Source organism: Lichenostomus cassidix, chromosome 4, assembly GCF_008360975.1.
Source record: "Lichenostomus cassidix isolate B80296 chromosome 4, HeHo_3.0, whole genome shotgun sequence".
Taxonomy (NCBI): Eukaryota; Metazoa; Chordata; class Aves; order Passeriformes; family Meliphagidae; genus Lichenostomus; species Lichenostomus cassidix.
Window position 1 is genome coordinate 25,672,023 of NC_139484.1, and position 25,362 is coordinate 25,697,384.

A 25,362-nucleotide genomic window follows, 5' to 3' on the forward strand; every position below is an offset into this window, starting at 1 on the left:
ATGCATTCACCCTGTGCAATTTTAGTTGCGTAATATTTAAGCATTGGGAGTAAATGAATCATCTATTTCCTCTCTAATCAGTGAAGGGAGGCCAGACCTACAGAGCACTGCTTATCCCAGGCCAAGAAAGAGGCTTAAAATCAATAGAAAGAATTGTTTTCAGGTGTTGTCAGTCACGCTCCATTGGCTCCAGTTTGCTTAGCCTACATGTCTACCTTCTAAGTAGCTAAAATAAAGCAAACAGCCTTGAGCAATTGTTATGAACAGTCCTATGAAGGCATCCATGTGAACTTGCAATGCTCTCTGAAGTGCTGTGCAGAACTACTCAAGCTAGAACCAAAAATGTTGAATTCATGCTGCCATGGCAATGATGATGAGTCTGGATACTGCCCCAGACTGGTCCCGCTGTCAGACTGGGCAAGTATCTCACCAGGCTGTCACTCTGCATAGGCACACCAGCTACTTCAAGCTTATCTGATAACTTTGCATGTTGTTGCATCATGTAGCAGACATGAAAGAAACATCTACACCACGGCTATTCACCACTGTATTGGAGCCCTATCTAAATATCATAACATGGAGCAGTCTCTGCTTGAAAGAGTTCCAGATTAAAAGAAGGTGAAACAAAGAAGTATAGGAGATTCAGAAAGAATAAATATAAGAGTTAGAGTAATTGAAATGATAGTGGGAAGCAGATGCATTCCTAAATTCCTGTGACCACAACAGCCATAATCTAAAGTCATTAAATAACTAATGGCTGACATGGTTAAGACATAATTATCTAGATCAGCCTATATTTGCAGAAAATAAAAAATCCCTCCTAAAGCAGGGAAAGCTTGTCTCTTAATTTACTATTAAAATAACAAGCAAGGATAAAAGAGCAAACAGATTGAACAAAATTGTCCATTACATATAGGAAAAAAGAAGACAATCCTGAATCCCAACACACAATAGTTTGAAAGGGTGTTCTTCTGCAGCTGCTGCTGTGAATCCATGACCATTCTACTCATCTCCCTGCAAACATGTGTGCTTCGCCCTGTCAGTCAAAACCATCTGTGCTGTAACTGGAATTACTACTGCAGCACTTGAAGGCATGCTCTACCCAAATGAATTTTCATTTTGTTTGGATAAGTTTCCAAACAAACAGCACAGATTTCTACATGAGCAAGCTGCCTGTGCATGGATTCATGGTCTCTGTAACATCTTTAAAGTCTGGAGTACTACTTTTTTGGTGCATGGCTGAACAGGCTGAACTACTATTTGATTCAATCTTGTTTTCTCTACTTTATTATAAATGTAGGAATAATAATGGGGTTTGGCTATTTTCAAGTAGAGACATAAACAACACCTACTTTGCTAAAGAGATTCCTAACTATGATTTCTTTCAATACAATTATCTCTTGACACAGTTATGTTTTAGATCCATGTACTTTAAAATGCTGTGGGAAAAAAAAGTATACTTTATGTTTGGAAATGGCTCTCATTGATTCTTATGGCATTTCCCTTAGGTATATGAAATATATTTATGACAGCAGCCTCATCAAAAGCCAGGATGTATTCACAGTCCTGAGATACATCTCATATAACACCTACGGGAAAACAATGGCCTGGGACTGGATCCGACTGAACTGGGAGTACTTAGTTGACAGGTACTCTAATGAACTCATTGGAAACTGCATCCACCTATAGATCTTGTTACATGCCATGCTCTTGTGTTTTCATTATACAGCTATAATCACTGGCCTTTGTAAAATGAAAACTGAAAGCTTATTCAACACAATTATATCCATTTGCTGTGAAAAACTACTTTATTGCTAACTTGAAAACCATTCTTTCCCTAAATGATCACTACCAGTAAAGGGTGATTAAGTAGAGAAATTTTTACCAAGGCCATAGAAATCTGGTTATTGCATGGAAATTAGTGAATCAAGTCTCCACTCCTGCAACTGATTTCATAACAAGAAAACAGAGTATAGAACTGGGTTTTTTTAAAAATTTTATTCTAATGGTAACAGCAAGCAGCAGACATATAGATGATCAGTGGAAGTAATAGCAAACCTTTTAGGTTTGCTCCTCACTGTTTGAGTGACTTCTCTCTCCTTCCATCTCCTTTCTAAGTGTTTGGTGAAGGCACAGAAGGAAAGGACATCTGCAAGCCTACAGCTATGAACTGGACAGTTTTTGTATTGCTGAACAGCAATATCCCTAATTTCTAGCTTGCAACAATCAGTAATTACCTGAAAAAAATTATTCCACCATAATAGATCACTCCATTAGTAAACATGCTTAAGAACAGCACAGATATTATGTAGAGGTGCTATTGTTCAGCTATTTTTTTTAAATACTGAAAATTGAATGTTTCTGCTTTATTGTAGCACAATTAGAAGTTTATAATTATGGGTTTGCATCAAACATCATTTATTAAATTGTTTTTCTAGATTCACTATAAATGACAGAACCCTTGGTCGAATAGTAACTATTTCCCAAACCTTCAACACTAAGCTCCAGCTTTGGCAGGTATGGTGACATCAATTCTCTTGGATTTAAGTCAATATATTTAGTAATCTTCTGGCCAGGAAACTTTAAAATTTTGTCCTCTAAATGCATAAAGCAGCAGGAGTTAACTGTAAAACTATTCCAGTGCTACTAGCATGAGCTTATAGATCTCTCCCAGCCAAAATTACCCTCGACTGTGTCTTTGTAAAAAGCCGCTTGCCCAATAGCAGCATTATTTACTTCATATCAATTCTTTTTCCCTTTTCCAGATGGAAAATTTCTTTGAAAAGTATCCTAATGCTGGGGCAGGAGAATTACCCAGGAGTCAGTCACTGGAGCAAGTGAAGAGCAACATTGAATGGCTAAAAGAAAACAAGGAGGAAATACAAAGATGGCTAGATCAACAGTAATACTTCAAAGTCTTACTTAGTGAAAAAGATCAGGCACTCAAAACTTCAAATTTATTTAGCAATGTGGATTTCTCACCTAGGTACCTTAGAGGACCAAGACCTAACATTTTTTTCTACAAACACTCAGGAGACCACTGTCAGAGCAATGTTTGGGAAGTTGCTTAGCAGGAATAGCTTCATAAGTTGGGAGATGAATTTGCCTGAACAAACAGGACAAAGGTTTAAAGTCACTCAAGGCAGAGGTGATGGCAGAACTGGGAGTTCTCACTGATCACTCTGGTCTCACTCCTTATGCAGACCACTCTTAAAAGCTACTTCTTGGTTCGCACAGAAGTATATCTAGTACACTCAGGGATTCCTTTCCAAGTGCACCTCATAGGAGCTTTCTCCTGAAGGAAAGGGAATTAAACAGTAATTTTAACATTGTCTGAAAATCATCCCCTATATTTATAGCTGTAAAAATTCTATATCTGAGTTTTAGGTTCGCTTTCTGATACTACAGAAAGGCCAGTTAAGCTTTCCTCTCAGTTGATTTTTGAAGTTTAATTACCAGTACACAAGGGATCAATATTATCAATTTCTTTTTCAATGTTATTAGTTGAGATTCTGTAGCTTGGGGGAGGGGTTGTCTTGGGTTTTTTTGTCTTATTTCTAAATCTTTTCCCAAAAAAACAAAAAAAACCAACTTGTGGCAGTCAATACTGCAAACAAGACATGCTTTACTTACTGTTTCTTTTCTTATAGAAAAATAAAATGAAAAAAATCTACCTGTAATCTCAGTCTCTTTCTAATAAAGTGATGAAATTTTCTTGGTTATAGAAAAACAGCTGTTACATAGCTCAGCTGTGCTATACATATAGCTTCAGTGACTTCTGAGGGGAGGAAAAATCTGTTTACTCCTCTGAGAAAACACAGAAAAAATGGCAAATGCACTCAGAGGGATCACTTGAGTCCCACTGCCGCAATTCCGTCTACTGCAGGAATACAGAAATCAAAGAAATAATTCTCAGTGCCAAGTCCCTCTGGCCTTGTGATGCTGGAAAAAGTATCAGGGCTACTCTGCCCATGTCTCCCAAGCTGAAAGCAAGGGTGCTTTGGAGTTTCCAGATTTCCATGTGCTGTGTGTCCTGACACTGTTATGAGAAGCAAATGTGAGCAGCTCCTTGCCTTCTCTCTGGTATCCTGAGCAGAGAACATAACCAGCTAGAGCCAGTGTCTGTCCAGATGTCCTGAGAGCAGGATCACAGAGCATCTCACAGTAGGTAGCCCTGGGAGATTTCATGCACAGCTGTCAGGAAACTCTACAGCTGGATCAGAGGACAGAAACATGGAAAAGCACTTCTCTTACCTTCATCCTGCAATGCTATTCAAAGGGAGGAGGAGATGACTCTAAGGTACAGAAATTTCAGTACAGGCTATGTGCCTGCCTCTGGGCCTTGGTACAGCACAGAGGACTCCAGAACAACTTACATAGTCCCAGATGGAAACACTTTACCCCATTTCCACACTTCATTCAAGGCTGGTACAGTTTTGGTCCTCTCTCTAGACACCCAAAAAGCTGAGACAAGCCCAAACAAATCCAGTGACAAAGTCAGTTGTCCTGTTGTGCCAGTTTTGGCTGGGATAGAGTTAATTTTCTTCACTGTAGCTGGTGTGGGCTATGTTTTGTATTTGTGCAGGAAACAGCGTTGCTAAAACAGGGATGTTTTCATTACTGCTGAGCAGTGCTTACAGAGTGTTAGGGCCTTTTCTGCCTCTCACACCACCCCACCAAAGAGGAGACTGTGTGTGCACAAACTGGGAGGGGACACAGCTGAGACACCTGATGCCAACTCTCTCAAGGGATATTCCATACTGTAGTGCATCATGCTCCGCATATAGAGATGGAGGAGAGAAGAAAGAAGGGAGGGACATTCAGAGTGATAGCACTTGTGCTCCCGAGCAACCATTATGTGTGATGGAGTCCTGCTTTCATAGAGATGGCTGAACACCTGCCAGCTCATGGGAAGCAGTGAAGGAATTCCTTGTTTTGCTTTACTTGCATCCACAGCTTTTGCTTTAATTTTTAAACTATCTTTATCTCAACCCATGAGTTTTCTCAGTTTTACATGTTCAATTATCTCTCCCATCCCACCAAGAGTGAGTGAGTGAGTGGCTGTGTGAGGCTGAGATGCCAGCTGAGGTTAAAACATAAGACCTGTCAAAGGAAAACGTCAGTTATTTGCCTCCTGCGAACAAAACAGCAGGATTTTGAATAACAGTGGTTACAGCTTACTAGAGACACCAGCTGCTCTTCAAGGTGAGGAGGTGGCAAAGGGCTAGGCAATTTCCTTCAGTTTTTCTTGTTGCTCAGATTCACACACACAGGGCAGTAAAAGTGAAGCAGCTGCTCACACCCAAAACTACCTGCAGCACATGACGAGCGGATTGTCCTTGCGCAGCTGCCAGCTCAGTACAACATATGACAACTCACCTTCACTATTTTATGCTTTTGATGGACTGAAGGAGTAGAAGCCAAACAACAACTCTCTTGGTTTCAAGGTCACAAACAGGTTTGGTAGCATCACACAGTAATCCTATCAGCATATTGTATCACCGTGACTATCAACAGTACAATCATCTCCGAAAAAGTTTCTGTGCACAGTCAGTATGTTTTGATTGACAGTTTCTAACTTCAGCTGGCCATGATATGCAACAATGCAAAACCAATATGAAGATATCCAGGCACATAGCTCAGTCATTTTCCCTTTCAGAGATGATCTAATGAAATTTGGCAAAAAGAACTGATTTTCTTATTATTCATACATTTCTGCCACAAGCTGCTGTAGAAAGAAAAGTATTACTGTTATGGGAATGGTACAAGATTAAGAAGTTACTTTAAGATATTTTTATCCCTTGTCACATGTAGCCCCTACTTCCACCAGGTGGGACCAGGCTGGCCAACCTGGTCAGCTACAGCAGTAGGCTTTCATCAAGGAAAACATAGGAAGTAATGAAGATTTTCTATGATGCTGGAAAGCTACAGCAAAAGCAGCCTTCATCCAAATCACACAGACATTAGCACTATTTCAGACAAGACGCATATTGGTAGCACTGTGTATCGCTCTAGCAGAAAGAATAAAAAAGGTCAGTCAGAGAGAGAGAACCAAAACATACCACTGAAGCACAGAGAGAATGAGAAGCCAAGGACAAGCCTGAACAACTACTGAGCTCATGATCCTGGGTGAACGGGGGAGAGAAGGAGATTTAAAGAGTGAACCAAGCAATTGCTACCTGTCATTTGATTCTCATTCCACTCAGGAAGTTGGGACCAAGTGCAGCTTTTGTGCCTGAGCCACACTGGATCAGAGAGAGTTTCAACTAGTCCTTGGATGCTTTTGATGGTACAGAAAGGTTAGCTGGATTTCTACACTGATTTTAAGTGGGTAGAGGAACATGGAAGTAAGTCCAAAAGCCCCAGAAGGCAGCTGCTTTTATGATAGGGTAAAGGCTCTGTCAATTTTAAATAATGTTCTCTAGATTATGCAGTGCTCTTGCTACCTTTAAATGGCTCATGGAGAATGTACTGCATGGCATGTGCCTCTTTCAGACTGTTTGTCCGAGACGGATAACAAATCTGGTACATGCTAAATCTTTCAGTCAGGAACTAGTGCATTTACAAATGGTCTGTGATAAGCTTAAGAATGCCAATTTGAAACTGAATCCAAAGAAATGTGAACTGTTTTAAAAAGAGATAATTTTCCCTCGGTCATTCGATCAGCGAGGAAGGAATTTCTACTGATAAAGCCAAGTGAGGGAGTGCAGAACCAGCTGGCCCTTTAGATCCACACAGCTTTTTGAGGCTCTGCTGTTCTATTGTACCACACCAAAAGCTATTGCATTCAGTGAGGCAGAGAAACGTTTTGAGTAATCGAAGTGCAATGTGGTGGAGTTAAAGGGGGGCCACTTATAACTTTTGCAGTGTTGCCTTACACCAGCTCTGCAAATCCGCCTCATATCAGCCACAGCTGTGCGTCCTATAGATCCTGAGCCCATGGGCCCCAGGAGGCTGTAAGCCAGATAGGAGCACGAAAATGCTTTATCTCGATAATTCAGGTAAAGAAACAACTGAAAACATTGTATTACTGCACAGAGCAAAAAAAATGAATAGCACCAACGGGAGCACCAAGGCGCCTACAACTCCCCAGCTGAGCCAGTTTCTAAACCAGCAGTTAAGATCAGTATGAGTATGCAGACATAAAAAAAAGACCCCCACCTTAAACATATGGGATGTCTGTTGAAACAGAATGTGACTGGGAAGGATCCCTCCAGTCTTCCCACAATAACCAGTGCCATTTCTTGGCATTTTGTGTGATGGCATCTTCCAGAAGCTTTTGGGACTGAAGGTGAGAGGGAACATGCTGGCCTGTGATGGGCAAAGGAAAGCCTAGATAAACAGGGTCTGAAGGAAAGGACTTTATCCTGTTGCTAGCAGCAACAATACCATATTGCCAGATTAAAACTTTGTCTTGTGTTATATGTATCCAGTTATGAAAATTAGTCAGACAAGGTTGTATTTGCTCTCCCAAGTTTTACAGAGATTTACAGAGAATCCTGTTGACTTGGAGATATTCCGTGAGAAGTCAGTTGCCCTGGATGTATTTCAACTTCACATCCACACCTATGGCAGCTGAATGTATGCCTGTATATGGAAAACTGGTACAGAAAGATACAGATGTATGAGACTAAGGAAACATTCTCTAGCTCACAGACACTACAGTGGTTCACAAGGCTGCCCAGATATTGAATTTTTCCAAGATGTTTTTCAGAAACCATCCCCACAGCCCCCCAATTATATATATAAAGCATCTGAACTGTATAAGGTTCAGGTAAGTCTGAGAGTTTCTGGCCTCCTAGTGCACATTCTAAAGAGCTATGTGGGAAGAGCAAATCCTGAAAAGTATGACCACTGTATAATATCTGAGAAATACCATTAGTAAGTAGCACTCACTAGTTGTTTCAGTAATCCCTCACCTGCAGAAAACCTTTCCATATCAACCCTCTCTTCTTCCCAAACTGATGTCCAGAGGCTGCTACCAAGCTGACATCTACTTGCTGATGGTTTAATGATGCTGAAACAATATGCATGGTCTCAAGAACCAGGTAGTCAGGGGAAGAAAGATATCCAGGCATAAGAGATGATTGGAGCTTAACTCTTCGAAAGGAAGGTTGGAGATACAGGGTCATTATTTTAGTAAAAAGTAAACATTAACTTGAAATAGATGTTCCAGTTATAAACATTATATCAACCACACAACCTTCACCCAGCTTAAACCACCAATGTTCATTTTCCTTTGGAGATGGATGAGATGGCCAGGTGACTTCTAAATATCCTTTCCAGTATTTTCTTTAACTATTTGCAGTAAACAAGGGACTGGTCACTGATATGATTTCTTCCAAGGAGTGCAAGGCCAGACACAGGTGATGAGGTTCTGCCATTCCAGAGTTCCCATTCTGTTTTGCCTATTGTCAAATGCATTTGTACACCACAGGTCAGTAAAGAAGCCTCTCCAACCAGGAACTGCAAACCCCTGAGCTACAGAGCTCATATCTGCAGGAGCTCTGCAACTTGGGGCTGTTTTTTATGTCTTTTTCAAAGAGGGATCCTGAAACCAAAAAAACTGCAGGATGCACTCTGAAGGGTAGCTAACATAGCTATGAGCCAGAGCAAAAGTTGCAAAACATCATGCCAAAAAAGGCGTTAAGCTGTAGGTCAAGTTCTCATAAGCCAAAGGCGTTACTGTGGCAGCCTAAGAGGAAGATTTTCCAGGTGTCTGGTGGGCAGCCAAAAACTGATTGAATTCATTTATTTTACCAAATAGTCACTTTCAGCAAACTGAAATTATGGCCCACCCAGGTTCCTTAAGCAAGTTCAGCTGGAGAAAACACTACAGACCTGAAGTTACATAAACCCTGATGAAAAGTCATCATCCCCACTTTTTCTTGGGCTGGAGCACTTGCAAAGAAAGCAAACAGATCAAGGCTCAGTTCTGCCTCCTCCAAAGAAATGCACATGAACTCTTCCACATGACTCTACTGGGCCTGGTCTTTCAAATTTTCCCATGGTACTTAAATAATAGCCAGAATCAAAAGTAATTACTAACTTCTTAGTTTGTTGCTTCACACGAGCACCTGAGAACACAGGATTGCCAGACTTTTTCATTATTATTTTATTACAGAATATTTTTATCATTATTTTAAGTAAAGATGGATATCTTCAACAGAGGCTGCTAATAAGCTCAGATCTCTGTCAATAGGCCCTAAGTAATTAGAAATGTAGATGAGCATCATTCCATAGTACAGTGGTTTGAGTAATAGCCTAAAAGGGCAGACATGGTTTAAAATTCTCTCCAGCAGAAACAGTAATTCATGAAGTCTTCCACTTCCCACACCAGATCTCCAACCACTGCGTGTAAGGGGCATTCCTCTCCTCCAGCGCTCTTCTAAATGCAACTCTTCTTTTACTCTACCACCTCAAGGACTCCAAACCAAAATGCTCAGTCCTGTGAAAGGCAATATTTCTGTGTCAGGCGAGACAAGACTTCAGCTTTTCTTTTCCTCAGGAGAAAAAAAAACCTTTGTTCAAGCTGCACAGACACACTGCCCTTCTCCCTAGTTCAGAAAAAAAACCAACCAAACAAAAAAGGGCTCCTCCAGTGAATGCCCTAAAATAGCATGACTGTTGGCCCCACAGACAAGTTGTTCAGCTCCTTGGCCCAGCTACAACACAGGAAAGACAAGCTCCAGGCACAAAAGACAACCACTGCAAACTAGGAGGTGAAGCAGAGCAAACTATCCCCTCAGGTATCACCTTAGGCACAAAACAGAAGCACACAATTGAGCAATTTGAGAAGGGCTGATGCAAGCTGGGGCTGGTTTTAACAAACATTGAGTCAGTCACCAAGTATTACAAAAAGGAACAGCCAGCAGAGCCAACAATACATAGTTAACACTGAAACGCCACAACCAAAGGCAATGTCAGCCATGGCTAAAGTCAGATTGTAGGAGGGGAAAATCAGGTGTGACACCCAAGAGCACATCTTAGCTGGCACTAGTGTGGCCCAGTCAGAAAAGCCAGGGCTAGGCCAAAGGATGGTTTTCATGCAAGCAAGGTGCTACACTAACACACCAATATGGTGCCTCCTGCTCTGCACCCCAGACAGAGCCCTCCTCGTGTCCCCTACTCATGGCTGCAAATGCACAGCTAGGCAAAAACAGCACAGTAAGGAAGGTTTGGCCATCTTTGCATTTTGAATGAACTGAAAACAACTCATTTGGCCAAAACTGCTCATTCTGATCTAATGGAGGGGTGGGCTTATTCAGGAAAAAGACAGTGTTGGGGTACCTTCCAGGCTGCCCAGTGAACATGGGAACATTGTGCAGCACAGGGAAACAGGCAGTTAAGTTACCAAAGCAAGTTCACACCCATGCCCTAGCGACACACACAGCTTATGTTTTGTTTAAATAAACACACTTGACTTAGAAGTTAACAGTTCTGCAGAAAACTTAAAGAGTTGTTTGCAAAATACTGAAAGTATTTTTATTCTTTAGTCAGGACTCCTTGCATAGGAGATTAATGCAATCTGTCCAAGACAAATCAGATGGGGAAGATTACGGACAGAAAAAAAGCAAGCATCAGAAAACATATTAGTGAAGTATCATTAAGTTTTTACCCTGAGAAATATATTATTCAAAAAACATGTTAAAGCAAAACATAAATTTCTTAGTATAATTAGGAGTTATTGTTCAAATACTTCTTAAAATGCAATACAAATTTTTGGTCTATTTTCTGTGTTCACTGGAAAAACAGTGAGTATTGGCGGTCTGGGAAATATGGCTGGTCCTTGGATTGGATTGCAATAGCTAGAGTGAATTTATGGTTAAATAAATCTTTAGCAATTGAAATAAATAGGATAATAATGAAGATGCACCACGGTGATGAACTTTTTTTCCTCTCATTAAAGAAAGAAAAAAAATCTACTTTATGGGAGATAGAGAACATGTAGTGAATTTTTTCCCCTAGTTTTGCTTCTTCACAGTGTATTAAGAGCAGCCTCTAGTGACAGTTGGTAGCCATTACATTGAATTATACTGGCTTTAGCACAGTGTGCTGAAACAGAAATACCTCCTTAACTGTTTATAATACATCTTCAAAAAATAAACAAAACAGCCCCAACCTGGTCTTAGAGATCAATCATTAGGCACACAGGGGCTTCTAAGAAATGTTGCATAAAACTACTTATCCTAGAATAAACGGCAATCATAAAGGCTAAAATTTATAGGTATAAAAAAAACCAACCCAACCAACTCATATAATAAGCTTCTGTGTCACTTTGTAAAGTTAAATTTAAGCATTTTCATCATAGGATGGCCGTGCTTGGAAGGGGCCTTAAAGATCATCTAGTTCAACCCCCCTGCTGTGGGCAGAGACACCTTCCACTAGACCAGGTTACTCAAAGGCCCATCCAGCCTGGGCTTGAACACTTCCAGGGATGGAGCATCCACAGCTTCTCTTGGCAGCCTGTGCCAGTGCCCCAACACCCTCACGATAAAGAATTTCCTTCTAATATCCAATCTAAACCTACCCTCCTACAGCTTAAAGCCATTTGCCCTTGTCCCATCCCAATATGCCCTTGTTTAACATTCCAGCTCACTTGTAGCTTCCTCTCAGGTACTGGAAGGTGCTGTAAGGTCTCCCCAGAGCCTTCTCTTCTCCAGGGTGAACAGCCTGAACTCTTTCAGCCTGTCTTCATAGGAGCAGTGCTCCAGTCCTCTGAGCATCTTTGGTGACCTTATGCCGGTTTTGGTCCAACAGCTCCATGCCCTTCTTATACGGAGGGCCCCAGAGCTGAACAGAGAATACCCTGGTGGGGTCTCATGAGAGCAGAGTAGAAGGGGAGAATCCCCTCCCTGGTCCTGCTGGCCACATTGCTTTGGATATAGCCCAGGACAGTTTGGCTTTCTGGGCTGCAAACGCACATTCCTGGGTCACGCTGAGCTTCTCATCCACCAACACCCCCAAGTCCTTCTCCTCAGGGCTGCTCTCAATCTGTTCTCTGTTCAGCCTGTATTTGTGCTTGGGATTGCCCTTACCCAGGTGCAGAACCTTGGCACTTGTCCTTGCTGAACTTCATGATATGCACCCAAGACTACCTCTCGAGCCTGTCGAGGTGCCACTGCATGGCATCCCTTCCCTCCAGTGTATTGACAACACCACACAGCTTGGTGTTATTGGCAAGCTGCCTAAGAGTGCACTCAATCCCACTGTCTGTGTTGCCAACAAGGATGTTAAACAGCACTGGTCCCAATGCCAACCTCTGAGGAAGGCCACTCGTCATCAGAAATTGCTGAAAATAGAAGTTATGTTTCAAAAAGCAGTGGGTACTGCCATGATGCAGCAAAAGGCCAAATGCTCGGAACACAAGACAGTCACAACAAGCTGGCTTCACATTTGTCTACAGAAGGTGTGCTGGATTCTGGCATGATGGTTATTTTACCTCACCATTTGCTTGCAACTAAAAAAAAGAAAAAAAATCTTCCTAGCAAAACCAGGCATGTGTAATTTGTATCAATCATAAATGCCCATAAACTCCCTAACATCACTCTGAGCTAGGTATTTTTTAGCTTTTTTTCACCAATAACGACTGAGACATTAGGAAGAGATTACATCTTCTTGCAAACTTGACTTTCTTTTTGGACATGCACACACACACGTGCTTTGAGGGATTGTGGAAACAAGCACCTGCCTGTGCTCAGAAAAATGCTCAGGGATCATGGCAGGACCCAAACAAGCTCTGGCTGCCTGAGGTGTGGCAGGGAATGGCAAAGCCAGTTCCCCCCAGAGGCAGTGTTCCTCCACAGTCCTGCCAGTAGCCCATAACAATGCCCTTAGCATTTCCAAAACAGGCTTATGTTTGTTTTTTTTAATCCATTGCTTTGGGAAGTCATATGTTCTTTTATTCCTCACTGAAAAGAAGTAAAGAAATATTTGTTTAAGAGCCTTGAGCACCTGCCTTTAAGTCATTTCTTCATTTACAGAAGGAGGACTCGTGTACCACTGCCTGTGGCAGCTGCTCTCCTGTAGACATGGCTCTGCCCAGACCTCTGGAATATTGCTCCGGCCAGTCAAGTTTGGTTATAGAAAATGAACCCCGGCTCACAGTCATGGTAGCGTCTGTAGCCTCAGCATTTCAGCAACACTTTTGCAGTGTTACAACGGGAGGCTGGGGAGCCAGAGAGAGTTCGGGAATGCTGTGCCAGGCAGGAGAGCAGCAAGGCGTTAGACTCCTGTCCTCTCAGCACAACCGGGCAGCACCCGGCACGGGCGGTGCAGCCTCTCTCTCTCGGTCGGACAGGCAGGCTGGAAGGAGAAGCTGCCAGAGGGATGGGCTCCCTCAAATGGCTGGCTTCCCATGGGCTATGGAGAACAAAGCCTTGCACCCAGCGGTGGGGCAGTGCTCACCCTGGCGGGCATGAGGGTTTGGAACATTAGCTCACGGTATTCAGGCACATCGGCTGCCTCCCCTCACACCTACCTCCTCTGATGGGGTGGCCTTGCTCTTAGGCTGAGGCCTCTTCTACACACTTATCTTACACCAGTCGAGCTGCTGGTTCACTCTTTCGAAGTATAAAGCCTCCTGAGAGTGCAGGTGGATGCTTTGCCCTGCCGCGGGGCTCTGGGCCACAGCTGAGGGGCGGTCTGTGGCCCGGCATCCCCTGCAGCTGCACCCCTCCAGCGCCTGGGGTGGCTCTGGCTTCATCTCCTGTCCCTGGCTCTCCCAAGGGCACCACCGTGAGGGAGAACTCTCTCAGGGGTCCAGGAGCCTGCCAAGTGTTTGTGTCTCCAGGTAGCAGGCAGGGCCGTGGGAGAGAGAAGGAAAGGAGAGGAGAGAGAAGATCACGCTGTGTGATCTGCAGTGCACAGTCCCCCTGCACCAAGCTGGGCAGCACCAAACCTCGGGCAGGTCGAGCCCCCGCACCGCCGGTGCGCCCGGGAGGGCAGGGCTGGGTGGCCCGGCTGCTCTCCTTACAGCCACTCATCGGCCGCTAATCCAATCATGCCGCTAATGAAATCAGGCTGTGCCGCTAATGAAATCACCCTGCAGCAGCCAGCAGGGTTTTACAGCGCTGCCGCTGTCAGCGTCGGCTCGGCCGTGCTGGTGGGCACCCTGTGCCGAGAGCCCCAGAGCCGCTCCTGCGGCAGCTTCCCGCCAGCCATTCCGGCAGCGCGGGCTCCAGGCTTCTGCCACAGCCGGGCTTGTCCTGCCAGCGGGCAGCGAGCAGCATGGCTCACAACAGGACACCAGTTTCTGGTTTTCCAGTTCCCTGCCAGCGTGGGTTTGCTCGGAGAGCTGCTGTCCGAATGTCCTGGGAGGGGACACTGCCGTCCTCAGGTGGTGGCCTCCCCAGACTGTGTGGCAGGGATGCTCAGGAGTGAGCTGGTGTCTGCAGCACTCCTGGCAGCTGCACAGCCAGCTCCGGGATAATGCTGCTAATTCATTTCTCCCACAGATTAGTAGAGAAGCATCTCAGCGCCCTGTCCTGGCCTCTCTGGGACTTATTCCCAAGTATTCCTTGAGTATTTATCAAAATGAGAAAGGGCACCCTTTTGAAATGTGTTACTTCTGATACTACCATGCCAACAGGCTAAAAGGGGATAAAAAGAATGCTAATGCTGTTTCTTTTAAATGTCCTTTTTTCTCAGGAGACTTTTGAAGATGCCACAAAATATGCCATATTAATGTTTCTTTTTTACTGTAAAAGCTGCTGGATACAGGGGAGGAAATTGAAGCATTCAGCTCATGTTTGGAGCAAGGTCTACCTTAAACTGGATTTCTTTTTTTTTTTCCCAAGCAATTTGGAGCTGAAAGAAATTAAGGAGATGATGATAACAGTATTGTTTGTATGAAACTTATTCATAGCAAAGGCTTTAGTATTCTGCAAGCTAGTGTGCTCCTCCAAAGGTCTGCTAGTTAATTGGTGCATTGTTTAAGTGAAGATTTTAGTGGTGTAGGAGGCATAAGCCTTTGTAAATAATATTATCTTAAATGCAGAAGGCCTTATCATGCACTCCTTGCTCAGGCAAGACTCCTCTTGAGATCATCTGGAGTTTTGTGTAAGAAGCACAGAATCAAGTCCATAATGACCCAACTGCTTAATCGAGTGGTACAGAGAAACACATTCAGTTTCAGGCACATCTGCTAGACATCAGTACTGCTGTGATCTCACTAGAGGGAGCAATTTATTTTGAAATATTAGTCAATATTAGCTCAGCGCTTAGCTGGGCCACCAGTGGGTCAAAATTAAGAAGACTTTTCTCAAGCAAATACACATTTTAAGACACAAAGACAAACAAGGGGAATGGAGAAATGAAAAGACAGTGATAGTTAAAAATCCCAGCTTCTGAAACAATGAGTTGTAAACAGAAAAAGGATTTTATGCAACATATGGAGATGATTTTTATAATGTTTTCCCTGCTGAAACATCTACAGTAGAGGTTCTGTTCCTGTTTTCAGTAGAAATTCCTGTTTTCAGGAATTACAGATCATTTTGGTTGGCCCTTGATGTGAAATTTTAAAACATGGATAAGCTATTCACTTTTTTTATCATAGGCTGTAAAAGGAAATAAATTCCCAGATGCATCGAGATTCTAAGAAGCATTGCTAGCACTCAGGCTCTGTCAACATTTCCATCTTAAACTATTATTTAATGTTGAGTCATAAACACCTTTTGGTAAACATTTATTTAGTGCCTGACAAGACCTCTCCTCTAAAGGGGTGGGGGATGGTGGTGTTCCAAAAAAACAGGGGTTTAAAACATTTTTAATGATATCTTTAAAGGCTGTGTTCTAAATCTGTCACGGTTCAATACTGTCCTTATTCAAATTCTATATTGGGCTAAGTTTGTTCTGGACTCATACAGTGCCTGGCACAGTGAGGTTCTCAGAGACCCAAGGCACCGCTGCGAAAGCAAATAATACGGATTTAATACTGACGGTGTTTATGCAGTCTGACCCTGAGTACTGCTTAGCTCCTGGGTCCTGCTGTCTGGCTCAGCTACGTCTTGACTCTGTGTTGGGGTGAAATGTGGGAATGTGATCCCTCTGCTTTGCCCCCAGCCCAGTCTGGAGGGAGGAAAGGGGATCTGTGGACTAGCAGGGAGCCAGTGACCTCCCTGAGGTGCAGTAATATGGAGCACCGCTGTCCCACAGGCAAGATGCAGCCACCGGGATTTAATCCCTCCTCACAAAGCCCAAATGATCAGCTTGTGCATCGTGTGAGCAGAAGCTAGGTCTTTGTTTCATGTGCTCAGCGGTCTCTGTATGCAAGATCACTGAGTCTGTTTGCTCTGGTGGGTTTTGGATACAGCCTTTAAAAGCCCTAAACTTGCCATCTGGTCCACTAAAGAGGAGCCTTCTTTCTATGGAGCACCAACTGTGTGATACAATTTGCAGGATGAGAGCTGAAAAGTTCTGTGTGTTAGCAAGTGAAATAACATCACTGCCCTCTCCCAGATGTATTAGACCGAAGTTATTGTTATGAGCAGAAATTACAAGCATCCCAATTAGCTGGAGATGATGTTGGCTCTGTGCCCCATTGAAACAAAAATCAGTTGTTATTTTCCAGATCTGACACACAGGAAGGAGGGCTCACACCCATACCCTGCTGCCTTTCAGGAGGCTGGATGGAGGTATGTGCTCCACGCTCCCCCAGGCTCTGGCTGCATGCTGGTACAGAGAGCACAATATTATGCTTAAGGAAGCCATGCTGGCGATACAGCAGGATCCCTCTGGACCTGGGTGCCATTTATCACTGGGTGAGAAACTGACCCCAAGGAAGGGAAGAGGAAGAGGAGGGCTGTGCGATTTTCATCTCTATCGTGACTTGCAAGAAAAGCCTTGCTTTTACTGCTGCTGACATTTTACTGTTGAGAAAATCAAATCTCAGTTTTCAGTGGAAAATTTAAAAAGAATGGTAAGTGCAAGTGAGTGCAGATTTAAGGCTACCTTCAAAAGTGATTGAATAGTGGAAGAAAATAACTTTCTATAGTTTTAATCTCTACTAATCCAAAAGGTTGGGGGGGTTTGTTGCAGACTGAAATTTTCTGGTAATACTTTATAAAAAAAATCCAGTCCTGGTTTATTCTGCTTACTTTACAGGTGAATAGAGATTTAGTAGATGTGCTGTCAGGCAAGGAGGAAACAAAATCTGACAGAGCAACAGAACATGACTAATAACCAATTCATACAGAAAGTCTTTTTATAAACATCAATGTAACTCCTTTGGTAAGAGAGTAGGCAAAAATCTGCTTGGTTCTTTCAGCAAAGCACTGAAGCACAAATCTAACCCTAACTATGTGAATATCACTGAGCTTTTATATGTATACCTAGTGTTAGAAATTTCAAAATATTTGCATATTCATTTAATTGCTGAGGGATCTCCCACTGCTTCAAGAAAATTTCCAGAAAAAAAAATTCTGAATACTTAAAGGATATTTTAAAATATTAAGCAAACATGAGTACAAATTGCCTTCACATGTCTCCCTTCCAGCTTACAATAATTTCTGGTGGTACCTGCCAGTGTGTGCATATATATCAGTATCTATCTATCTATCTATTCATCTATCTATATTTCTGTTCTCTCAGAGGTATTGCAACACCTATCTTTATTGCATTGTTCAGATAGTACTGATGTAATTGAGTGGTAAGTAGCACATAGGAGAGACCATGTAATACCTAAAAATTCCTTTAGCAGTTTAGCTCAGCTGAGGCAGCGGCAACAGCCTGGATTCTGGAATGCTTGATTTCTATTACTGAAAATCCTGAGTGGCCTAAAAACCAGTCTAAACAAGCATGTATGTAAAGTGCACTAAAGTATACATAATCCTTTAATATTTAATAAATCCTTAATATTTAGTTGTCACTTTCATAAGAAACTTCTTTATGGACCAAGGCTCCTTTGGCAGCAGTGTTAACAGTACTGAGTGAGGTTTTAACATAAAAAATCTATGATTTTATTTGTTTCCCATTAAAATGTGTTGCCCGATTAATGGAGATTGAGATTCTTAGCATTACAGACATTTTAGGAAAACTTCAGAGGGCTCTGTATTACTATTATTTTAAAATGTTTGGTATTATATGTAAATCCAAACATGTTATGCATAAAAAAATAAATAAATAGAGATGTTGCATTTTTTTTCAATCCTGAACTTCAGCACAAATTTCCTCCTTTCCCACATTTGGTTGGAGGAAGGGGGGTTAAGCCTGTATTTCCACCAAACTACACCTAGTTCACATGAGCAGATTGCTGTACAAAATCCACAAAGGCATCCAGTAATCAATTCTTTGGAGGAAAGTGGGTTCATCTATTTTTGCTACAAGGAAAAGTTGTTCTTTGTAAAAAGCCCTTTGCCCTTTGCCATGTGAATTAGCAGTACACTGCTGTTAGTCTAAGTGGATTAAAAAAGGGTAAAGGCTCCTGGTCCATGAAAGCCTGCTCTATAGCTAGATTTTGTACAAGTGTAACTGTGTCGGCTGTGTGAGAGACCTGGTGAGGGGGAAGCACAAGGGGGGTCTTTTAACTTCATCTACAGCTCCTGGTATCAATGCACTTACAGTGGCAGGAAGGTGCTTGCAATTCATTCCTTTTCCTGGTGAAGAATAACAACATCAGTATGGGGTCTTTATGTTGGTATAATGGCAGTCACGATATGGGGGAGAGGGGAATGGTTGTGTTTGTACTCTTATGCCCGAGTGGTGGAAGAGACACAGCTTCTGTGTGCAGACACAGCCGAAATAATGCACTTCCCAAGGAAGACAACAGTGCTGTTCTGGAGCTATAAAGCACTGGGCTTAAGAATTTTGCTTGTGAGCATATCAAGGAGCTTGGCATGCTGACTAGATAAATGTTTAAAAATAAGTCTAGTGCCCAAGCTGACAAGCTTGTGCCTTTTTGAATGTATTCCTCTGAAGAAGAGAATGGATTTATCTGGAAGTTTGTTTCATTTGACTGAAGCTCTCATCAGGGATGTAGCGTGTACTTGCCATTTTTGTTACTCACCTGAATATTTTTGGTATCTCGAAACAAGGAAGATAAAGTGGGTTGTATTCTATTAATCACCCTTCTCTTTGTTCTCAAGCTACCTCTGTTCCTTCTATCCCTCTTCCAACCATACCTCCCTTGCCAAATCTTTAGAAAAAAGGTAATCACTGCTATATTCTTTCAGGGACTCTAGCACTTACTGGTACAACATGTAATTCTTGTGTCTAATTTGCCTTTTTGTCAGCTGACTGAAAGCCAGAAAAAAAAAATCACATTAAAATGGAATTTTATAAATAACAGATGTGAGCTTTTTTTTGTGAAAAATGTTTGTGTTTTAAAATGTTCCATTTTTAAGGAAGAAACCAATCTAATTCTGTTTGCTTATTTTGATTTTCCTTCTTTTTCATTTGCTCTTGTCTCTATCATCCTGAGCTTAGAGGGCAAATAAAATTTCCCTGGGCAAGACAAAGAGGAAGAGTATTGTCTTTGGTTTTATCATGGTGGAGTTAGCACAGAGAGGGTTAAGTCAAGAATTTTCCATGAAACTGGGATACCAGAGGGGTTACATTGTATTCTTCAGGTACTCACCATTACATGGTACAAATTCCATTGGCTTTATTCACTAGTAACATGTCTAGCAATTATTTTTGCTGGACAAAATAGGCTTTGAAGAAGGATTTTGCAGAAAACTGTGTTGTTTGGTGTTACTTTAGGGCCAACATTTTTGATAGCCTTCTTCTGTATGAATATCCGAGGGGCACTGATTACAAACCTCCTCAAACTCCAGCTCCCCCCATGTCCCTTCTCTAGCTGTCATAACAATGAGCTATAATTTCCATGCGTAGGTATAATGCTGCTCATCTATGGAGATATAAGCTACTAACTGCCAATGCTGACTTCTGGCAGAGCCACTGTGTGCCCTCAGATCTCCATCCCAGGGCTATTGCAGCTCCATGCCAGGTACAGAAAGTATTGCACAGCAAGGTCCTGGCATGACGTGGGCTGGGGACATCGCTGGGACATGTCCATGCACCGTGTGATTCTAAAGGGCTGTCAATCCCAAATGTGTCGGCACCATCTTGGGAGCTGATGGCTGCACACCAGTACTGCTCTTTGGCCCCCTGTTCCCACCCATGAGTAAACATTCAGCTTGAGGCTTCTCACCTGCGTAGCAAAACCCTGTTTTCTTCTCCTGGGATAAGAAGAAAAAAGGAGGTGGCCCAGTTTGCCCCACAGAGGGAAGAGAAAATAGGATGGGCTGGAACTGGGTTATTGTGTGCAACATCTTGGGGATGGGAACATGTCATTCCCAGACCAACTGATAGTGACAGTCCCGCTTTCTCTCTAGGCACAACTGCTGCCACCTCAGCCCTGAGCCCTTCCTGGGTGGAAATAGCAGCCACCTGGCTTTGCATGGCTGTGGCAGAGGTGATGCAGGCAGCAGGGCCCACTCAGGCTGAGCTCTTTCTCCAACATGCTCCTCACCATGATGGAAAATCTCCTCTAACCAAAATCACTGTTGCTGCCTTCCTTATCCATGCTGATTGCCCACTACTCACACTTACAAACTCCAGAGGGGATACAACCCATCACAGTTCTTTGCAATGCCCTTGTCTGTGCTGTCACTCATGGTCTCTGGCTGTGAGTGTTCTCATTCAAGCAATGTTTAGTTCCCCACCATTGCTACAGAGAAAGTGTGCAGCCCTCCCTGAATTTCAGCCTGGCCTGGATAATTTAATTCTTCTGTCAAGTTCTGCTTTAAAAAAAGTGGTGATTCCAGCCGTCACTTGACCACAAACTCTCTTTAAGATCTTCCAAGCTGGCCAAGGAAAAGCCTGCCCAGCCCAGTGGAGCCTGGGCTGGATAGCTGGGGTTCAGAAGGACAGCCTGGGGGTCTGTTTGACAGATGCCTGGGTGGTTCCAAGAAGTAAAGCAAGCAACAACCCCCTCTTGCCATCAGTGCAGGGAGCCAGCTGGGACGTACTGCAGCAGCTTGGCTTTGTAACACAGCAGTGCATGTTTCCCACAGCAGCCAGAGTTTCATGCAAGCTGGGGGGTACCACACATGTAAGCCTCAGATAATTTAGCTTCCCAGCTGTAAGAAATCTTTCTAGAGTGCATGCAAACTAGAATATCAGAAATTTGGATGACAATATTTAGGAAAGGAAAGGGCATGTTCCTCACACCAGAATAACTTTTTCAGCAAATTCACATCCCTGCTCCTAAGCATATACAAGCCATTACTTTGCAGCAGGATGAGAGAGGTTTTCTCTCTTTGGAGAATGAGTCAAATGATAGATTAATTGCATTATCCCTGGCAACACTGGATGAGCCATTTTTGTTGAATCTTTAACCAAAAGATACATAAATCAGCAACCAAATATAGACAACCATCATGGATGTTTTTTAGTATGAAAGAAAGTATGGAAAATTTTTAAGTGCCTAAAATAATAATTTAAATGAGACAATTTTACATTCTAATGGATGCCATGTAGTGCCATTTTTCCCAATAACAGCATTTACTAATACAGGCATCTGTGCCACACCTTTTGCTAATGCACTTCCTCAGAGAACATATTTCACAAGTAGTGTGTTAAAAATTATCTCACTTTTCTTAACACATTCACAGTGAATTTAAATATGCTTTACAATGGGATCTTCTCCCAGCTGCTCAGATCCCATTATCCAAAGGACCTCCTGTGTTCTGTCTTCCTCTCTCCTACACAGGTAAATTAAGCTGTCCCTATCCTATTGCCACCTTTCCCTTGCAGCTACGGCTGCAAGAAACCAAGTTGCAGGCAAAAATATCAGTGGCTCCTCTGATGGCTTGAAGGTCTAAGAGAATAAAGTCTGGTCTGAGTCTTCGTGATGGACCAGGATCGTCCTCCCCCTCAAGAGTCTTCGAAGCAGCTACAACTAGCAGTATCCTAGAAATGCAGCTTCCGTGCAACACTTCTTTTTGGTGGCAACATCTAGTCTCCTGAACATGACCCTGTAGGATTCACAGCTCATTGGGAAGAAAAAACTTCTCCCGAAATCTTCACAAGCAGATCCCTGGAAGGGTCAAAGGGTCTGGATCTATGCCAAAAGAAACAGAATCTTTCTGTGAAAAAGAAATCATTGTTGCCTTTTGCATATAGCTGCATTGAGGTGGGGAGCTTAAGCAGCATACCCAAGGTTATAAAGCAACCAAGTGGTAGAGCAGAAACAGACATCTGGCATCCTGACTCCTATTTGTCTCTAGTTTCTATTCTCTCTTTCACTGATGCTTTCAAATCTGTAGTTAACATTGCTGTAATGCATTTAGAAATGAATACAAATAAGTATTTTTTTCTTGCGGGCAATAAAGATGAGTTGATTTTGCACAGTTGTAAAGTTCTGTTACGTATAAAGGATTCTTTATTTTATAATAGCTATTAGAATGTTTGTTTGTGGGATTTTCTTGGGCTGGAAACTTCAGACGGAGCATTGCTTTGAGCTAATCATTTAGCAAAGGACAAAGATGCCTTAGATTGCTGACTCGTCCTATAGTTAATGGTTCTCTCAGGCTTTTCTCTGTCAAATGTGGCAACTATGACATCAAATGTTATCTCTGTAAACACATGCCAACTCAAAATAGCACATGGGGGGGGAAGGACAAAGAGTTCCTTATCCTATATTTTAGCCAAGATTATGGTCACCAGCGTGTTCCTCTCAGCACAGAAAAAAGATATACTTCACCTTCACTTTACAAAATTAATTTTCAAAAATAAATGACTGATGCAACAAACCATTTCATTTTCAAGTTAGCCATAATAGGGGAGCATACTCTAAGAGCGGAAAATATGGAATTTTTGTTTCTGGGATGTCAGAATTTGAGTTATAATATGTCACCTGCAGAGGGACTACTGTAGGCATGAGGATAGCTACAGCTATTAGAGACCTTTTTCTAAAGATTTCCCAGGGCAGTAGACTGGCACTTCAGACAACTAGACAGTTTTGTTGGTCTGCCACTGATCTGCCATGTGACCTTGAGCAAGTCTTTTCACTTTCCTCCTGCTCTGTTTCTCCTCCTACAATTTGCCTTATCTATTTAAATGGCAGCCTTTCTGAGCAGGGAATTTCTCACCTTGTGCTAGCTAGCAGTGCTTAGCTGACTGTGAACCCGTCTTCCTTGGGATTGTTGTATTGCAAAGCCAGCAAGAAACTACCAATTAAAAGCACTAGTATAAAGTACTAATAAGCTATTCTTCCAGGGGGGATGTTATTGAAGTCAGAGAAACAGTGATGCCTCCTTCTCCAGTACTTCACTTCTGCTGCTCTTCATATCTGGAAGCTGGAGCAGCAACAAGCATCACCAACACTGCCACTTTACAGTCAAAGTTTTTGGAGGCAAGCCTCAAAACCATGGAGATGTTGGGTGTAGCAGCATGAAGCAGAGCTGGCCAAGCTGTGACTGCTGAGCTGCACTTGGCCTAGGAGCAGGTCAAATCCACTCCCATGCTGGGTTTTATCAAGGAGGATGAGAGGTGCTCCTAATCCTGGCTGTGAGTGAAAGTGAGCTTGCAGAGCTGCCAAGGCTCTGGCTGCAGTGCTGGACCTCAGCCACCCGTGCTGACAGCCCTGGGCTGGCAGTGTGCATTGTCCCATGGGCTGGGTACCTCTGGTGATGGCCAGCTCCAAGGAGGATCAGGATCACAGGCAGCACAGCCGTGCTGAGCCACGCAGACCAAAGACTGCACAGCTCTGTCCCTTTAACCTGCACACACAGCGTGGAGTGACAGAGGACAAATAACCCAGGTGGTGCACTGCCCACCAAGACCTCTGTGCCTGAGGAGGTGATCTAGAAGCAGCTGAGTGACATGAGTGCTCAGCAGCAAAAAACCACAGTCTGCCCTAGTTTTTCCAGTGTGGATACTTGTCACTGGCTGCCTCATAATGAAACACACTGTGAATAAGAGCAGGTACAGAGTACAGAGGCCTGCTTCAAAATCTTGGGCAATGGTGCCCCTCTCCAGAATTTATAAGCAGGAGCCTCGCACAACTTAGTTTATATGTGTGACACCTGTTCCTGAACATTGAAAAAAGTATTACATGAAAAGCACCCCAAATGAACTTCTCATCATTTTTCATGGTTTATTATCTGTAGACCGCTCCAAGCAAGCAATCTGTGCAGCCTGTGGAGTCACATCCCACCAGACTTTTGGTTAGGGGCTTTGACCTATAGACCAGTAGCAGTAGTGCAGGGAAGCTCTGTCTTCCCCCAGAATCAATATCATTAAACCCTTTTTGGAGTAAAGAGATTTTCTGGGACTGAACCATCATTTTCGGATGGAAGGTGTTTTCTGGTGGTGATATAATATGTGCTACAGCCTATGTTGACTTTGGCAAAGCAGCTTATTATCCCAACTAGGAGTTGTTTGTAAATTTGTCCAGAAATATCTAATATATTTTACAAGCTAGGTGCAAGTTGTCAGCCTGCAGCACATCCACAGTAGAGCTGTTTCCTCAGCATTCTTGCCATAAATTAAACAAATGCCTGGACTGTTTAAGGCAGCAGTTCACTGCACAGAAGAGGATTTCTTAACACAGGTCCCAGGAGAAATGTGCGTGCCTATCTCATCAGCACAATTTGGGAAGCTGAGGCATTCTCCCAAAAGGGTTGTATGGCACACGCTCACCATCCTCACAGCATCCTTTTCCCAGCCAAGCAGACACTTTCCCCCTCCATCTGCAAGCTGGGGGGAGTAAGCATAGGGGAGCACAGCCTGTGCCTTTCTCTTGCACACACACATGGTAAATCCCAGAGCTTTCTGTCTGGAATCCTCCTGAGTCAGTAAACAGCTGGATTTGTATCCCAGTCAGGAGGCAGCTCTCAGAGGAACATCTGGCTCCGGTCTCTATCTTGTCTGCTCTTCCTTCACACATCTACTTCCTTAAAAAGAGCTTACTGGGGTGAGCAGGAGGGAAAACTGGCTCCAGGTCCTTTTGGCTACTTAAAGAGGACCACCCTGTTGCACTGTCAAACAAAAGTTATATATTTCTTCCAAAAACTATGATACTTAAATAAGGGAGACAGTTAGATGTAGTCGCCTATTGCAATGCAGCTCCAAGGTCTTTGGGATGGCTCGGAAGTTTATATGTGTGAGAATGCTGGCTGCTGCTCACCTTCTCTTCAGTTTGATCATCCAGGCTGTTAGAGAAAAGGCTCTGCACAGAAAGGAGTGAGCAAAACTTTTGGGTGTTTGGGGTAATTGTCTTAAATATTAAGTAGGGATGTCAGTCCACCCAGACTTCCAGACTAAATCCTTGTTTTGCAAATTGCCCCAAAAGAGGCAATATTTTTAGAGGCTCATATTGCTTAGTGTGAATGACAGCACTTGAGCGTCTTCTCTGAC

At 43.0% G+C, this 25,362-nt stretch overlaps 1 protein-coding gene across 1 annotated transcript in view; it reads left to right on the top strand.

The window, feature by feature from the left end:
* ENPEP (glutamyl aminopeptidase) overlaps positions 1 to 3,566 on the top strand; it is a 38,164-nt gene extending 34,598 nt beyond the window's left edge. Inside the window, exons 20-22 of the mRNA XM_085058393.1 lie at positions 1,509 to 1,649; positions 2,439 to 2,517; positions 2,766 to 3,566. Coding sequence (XP_084914519.1) covers positions 1,509 to 1,649; positions 2,439 to 2,517; positions 2,766 to 2,906 — 361 coding nt within the window. The 3' untranslated portion in view covers positions 2,907 to 3,566. The remainder of the gene's footprint in view (positions 1 to 1,508; positions 1,650 to 2,438; positions 2,518 to 2,765) is intronic.
* Positions 3,567 to 25,362: the final 21,796 nt, after the last annotated feature.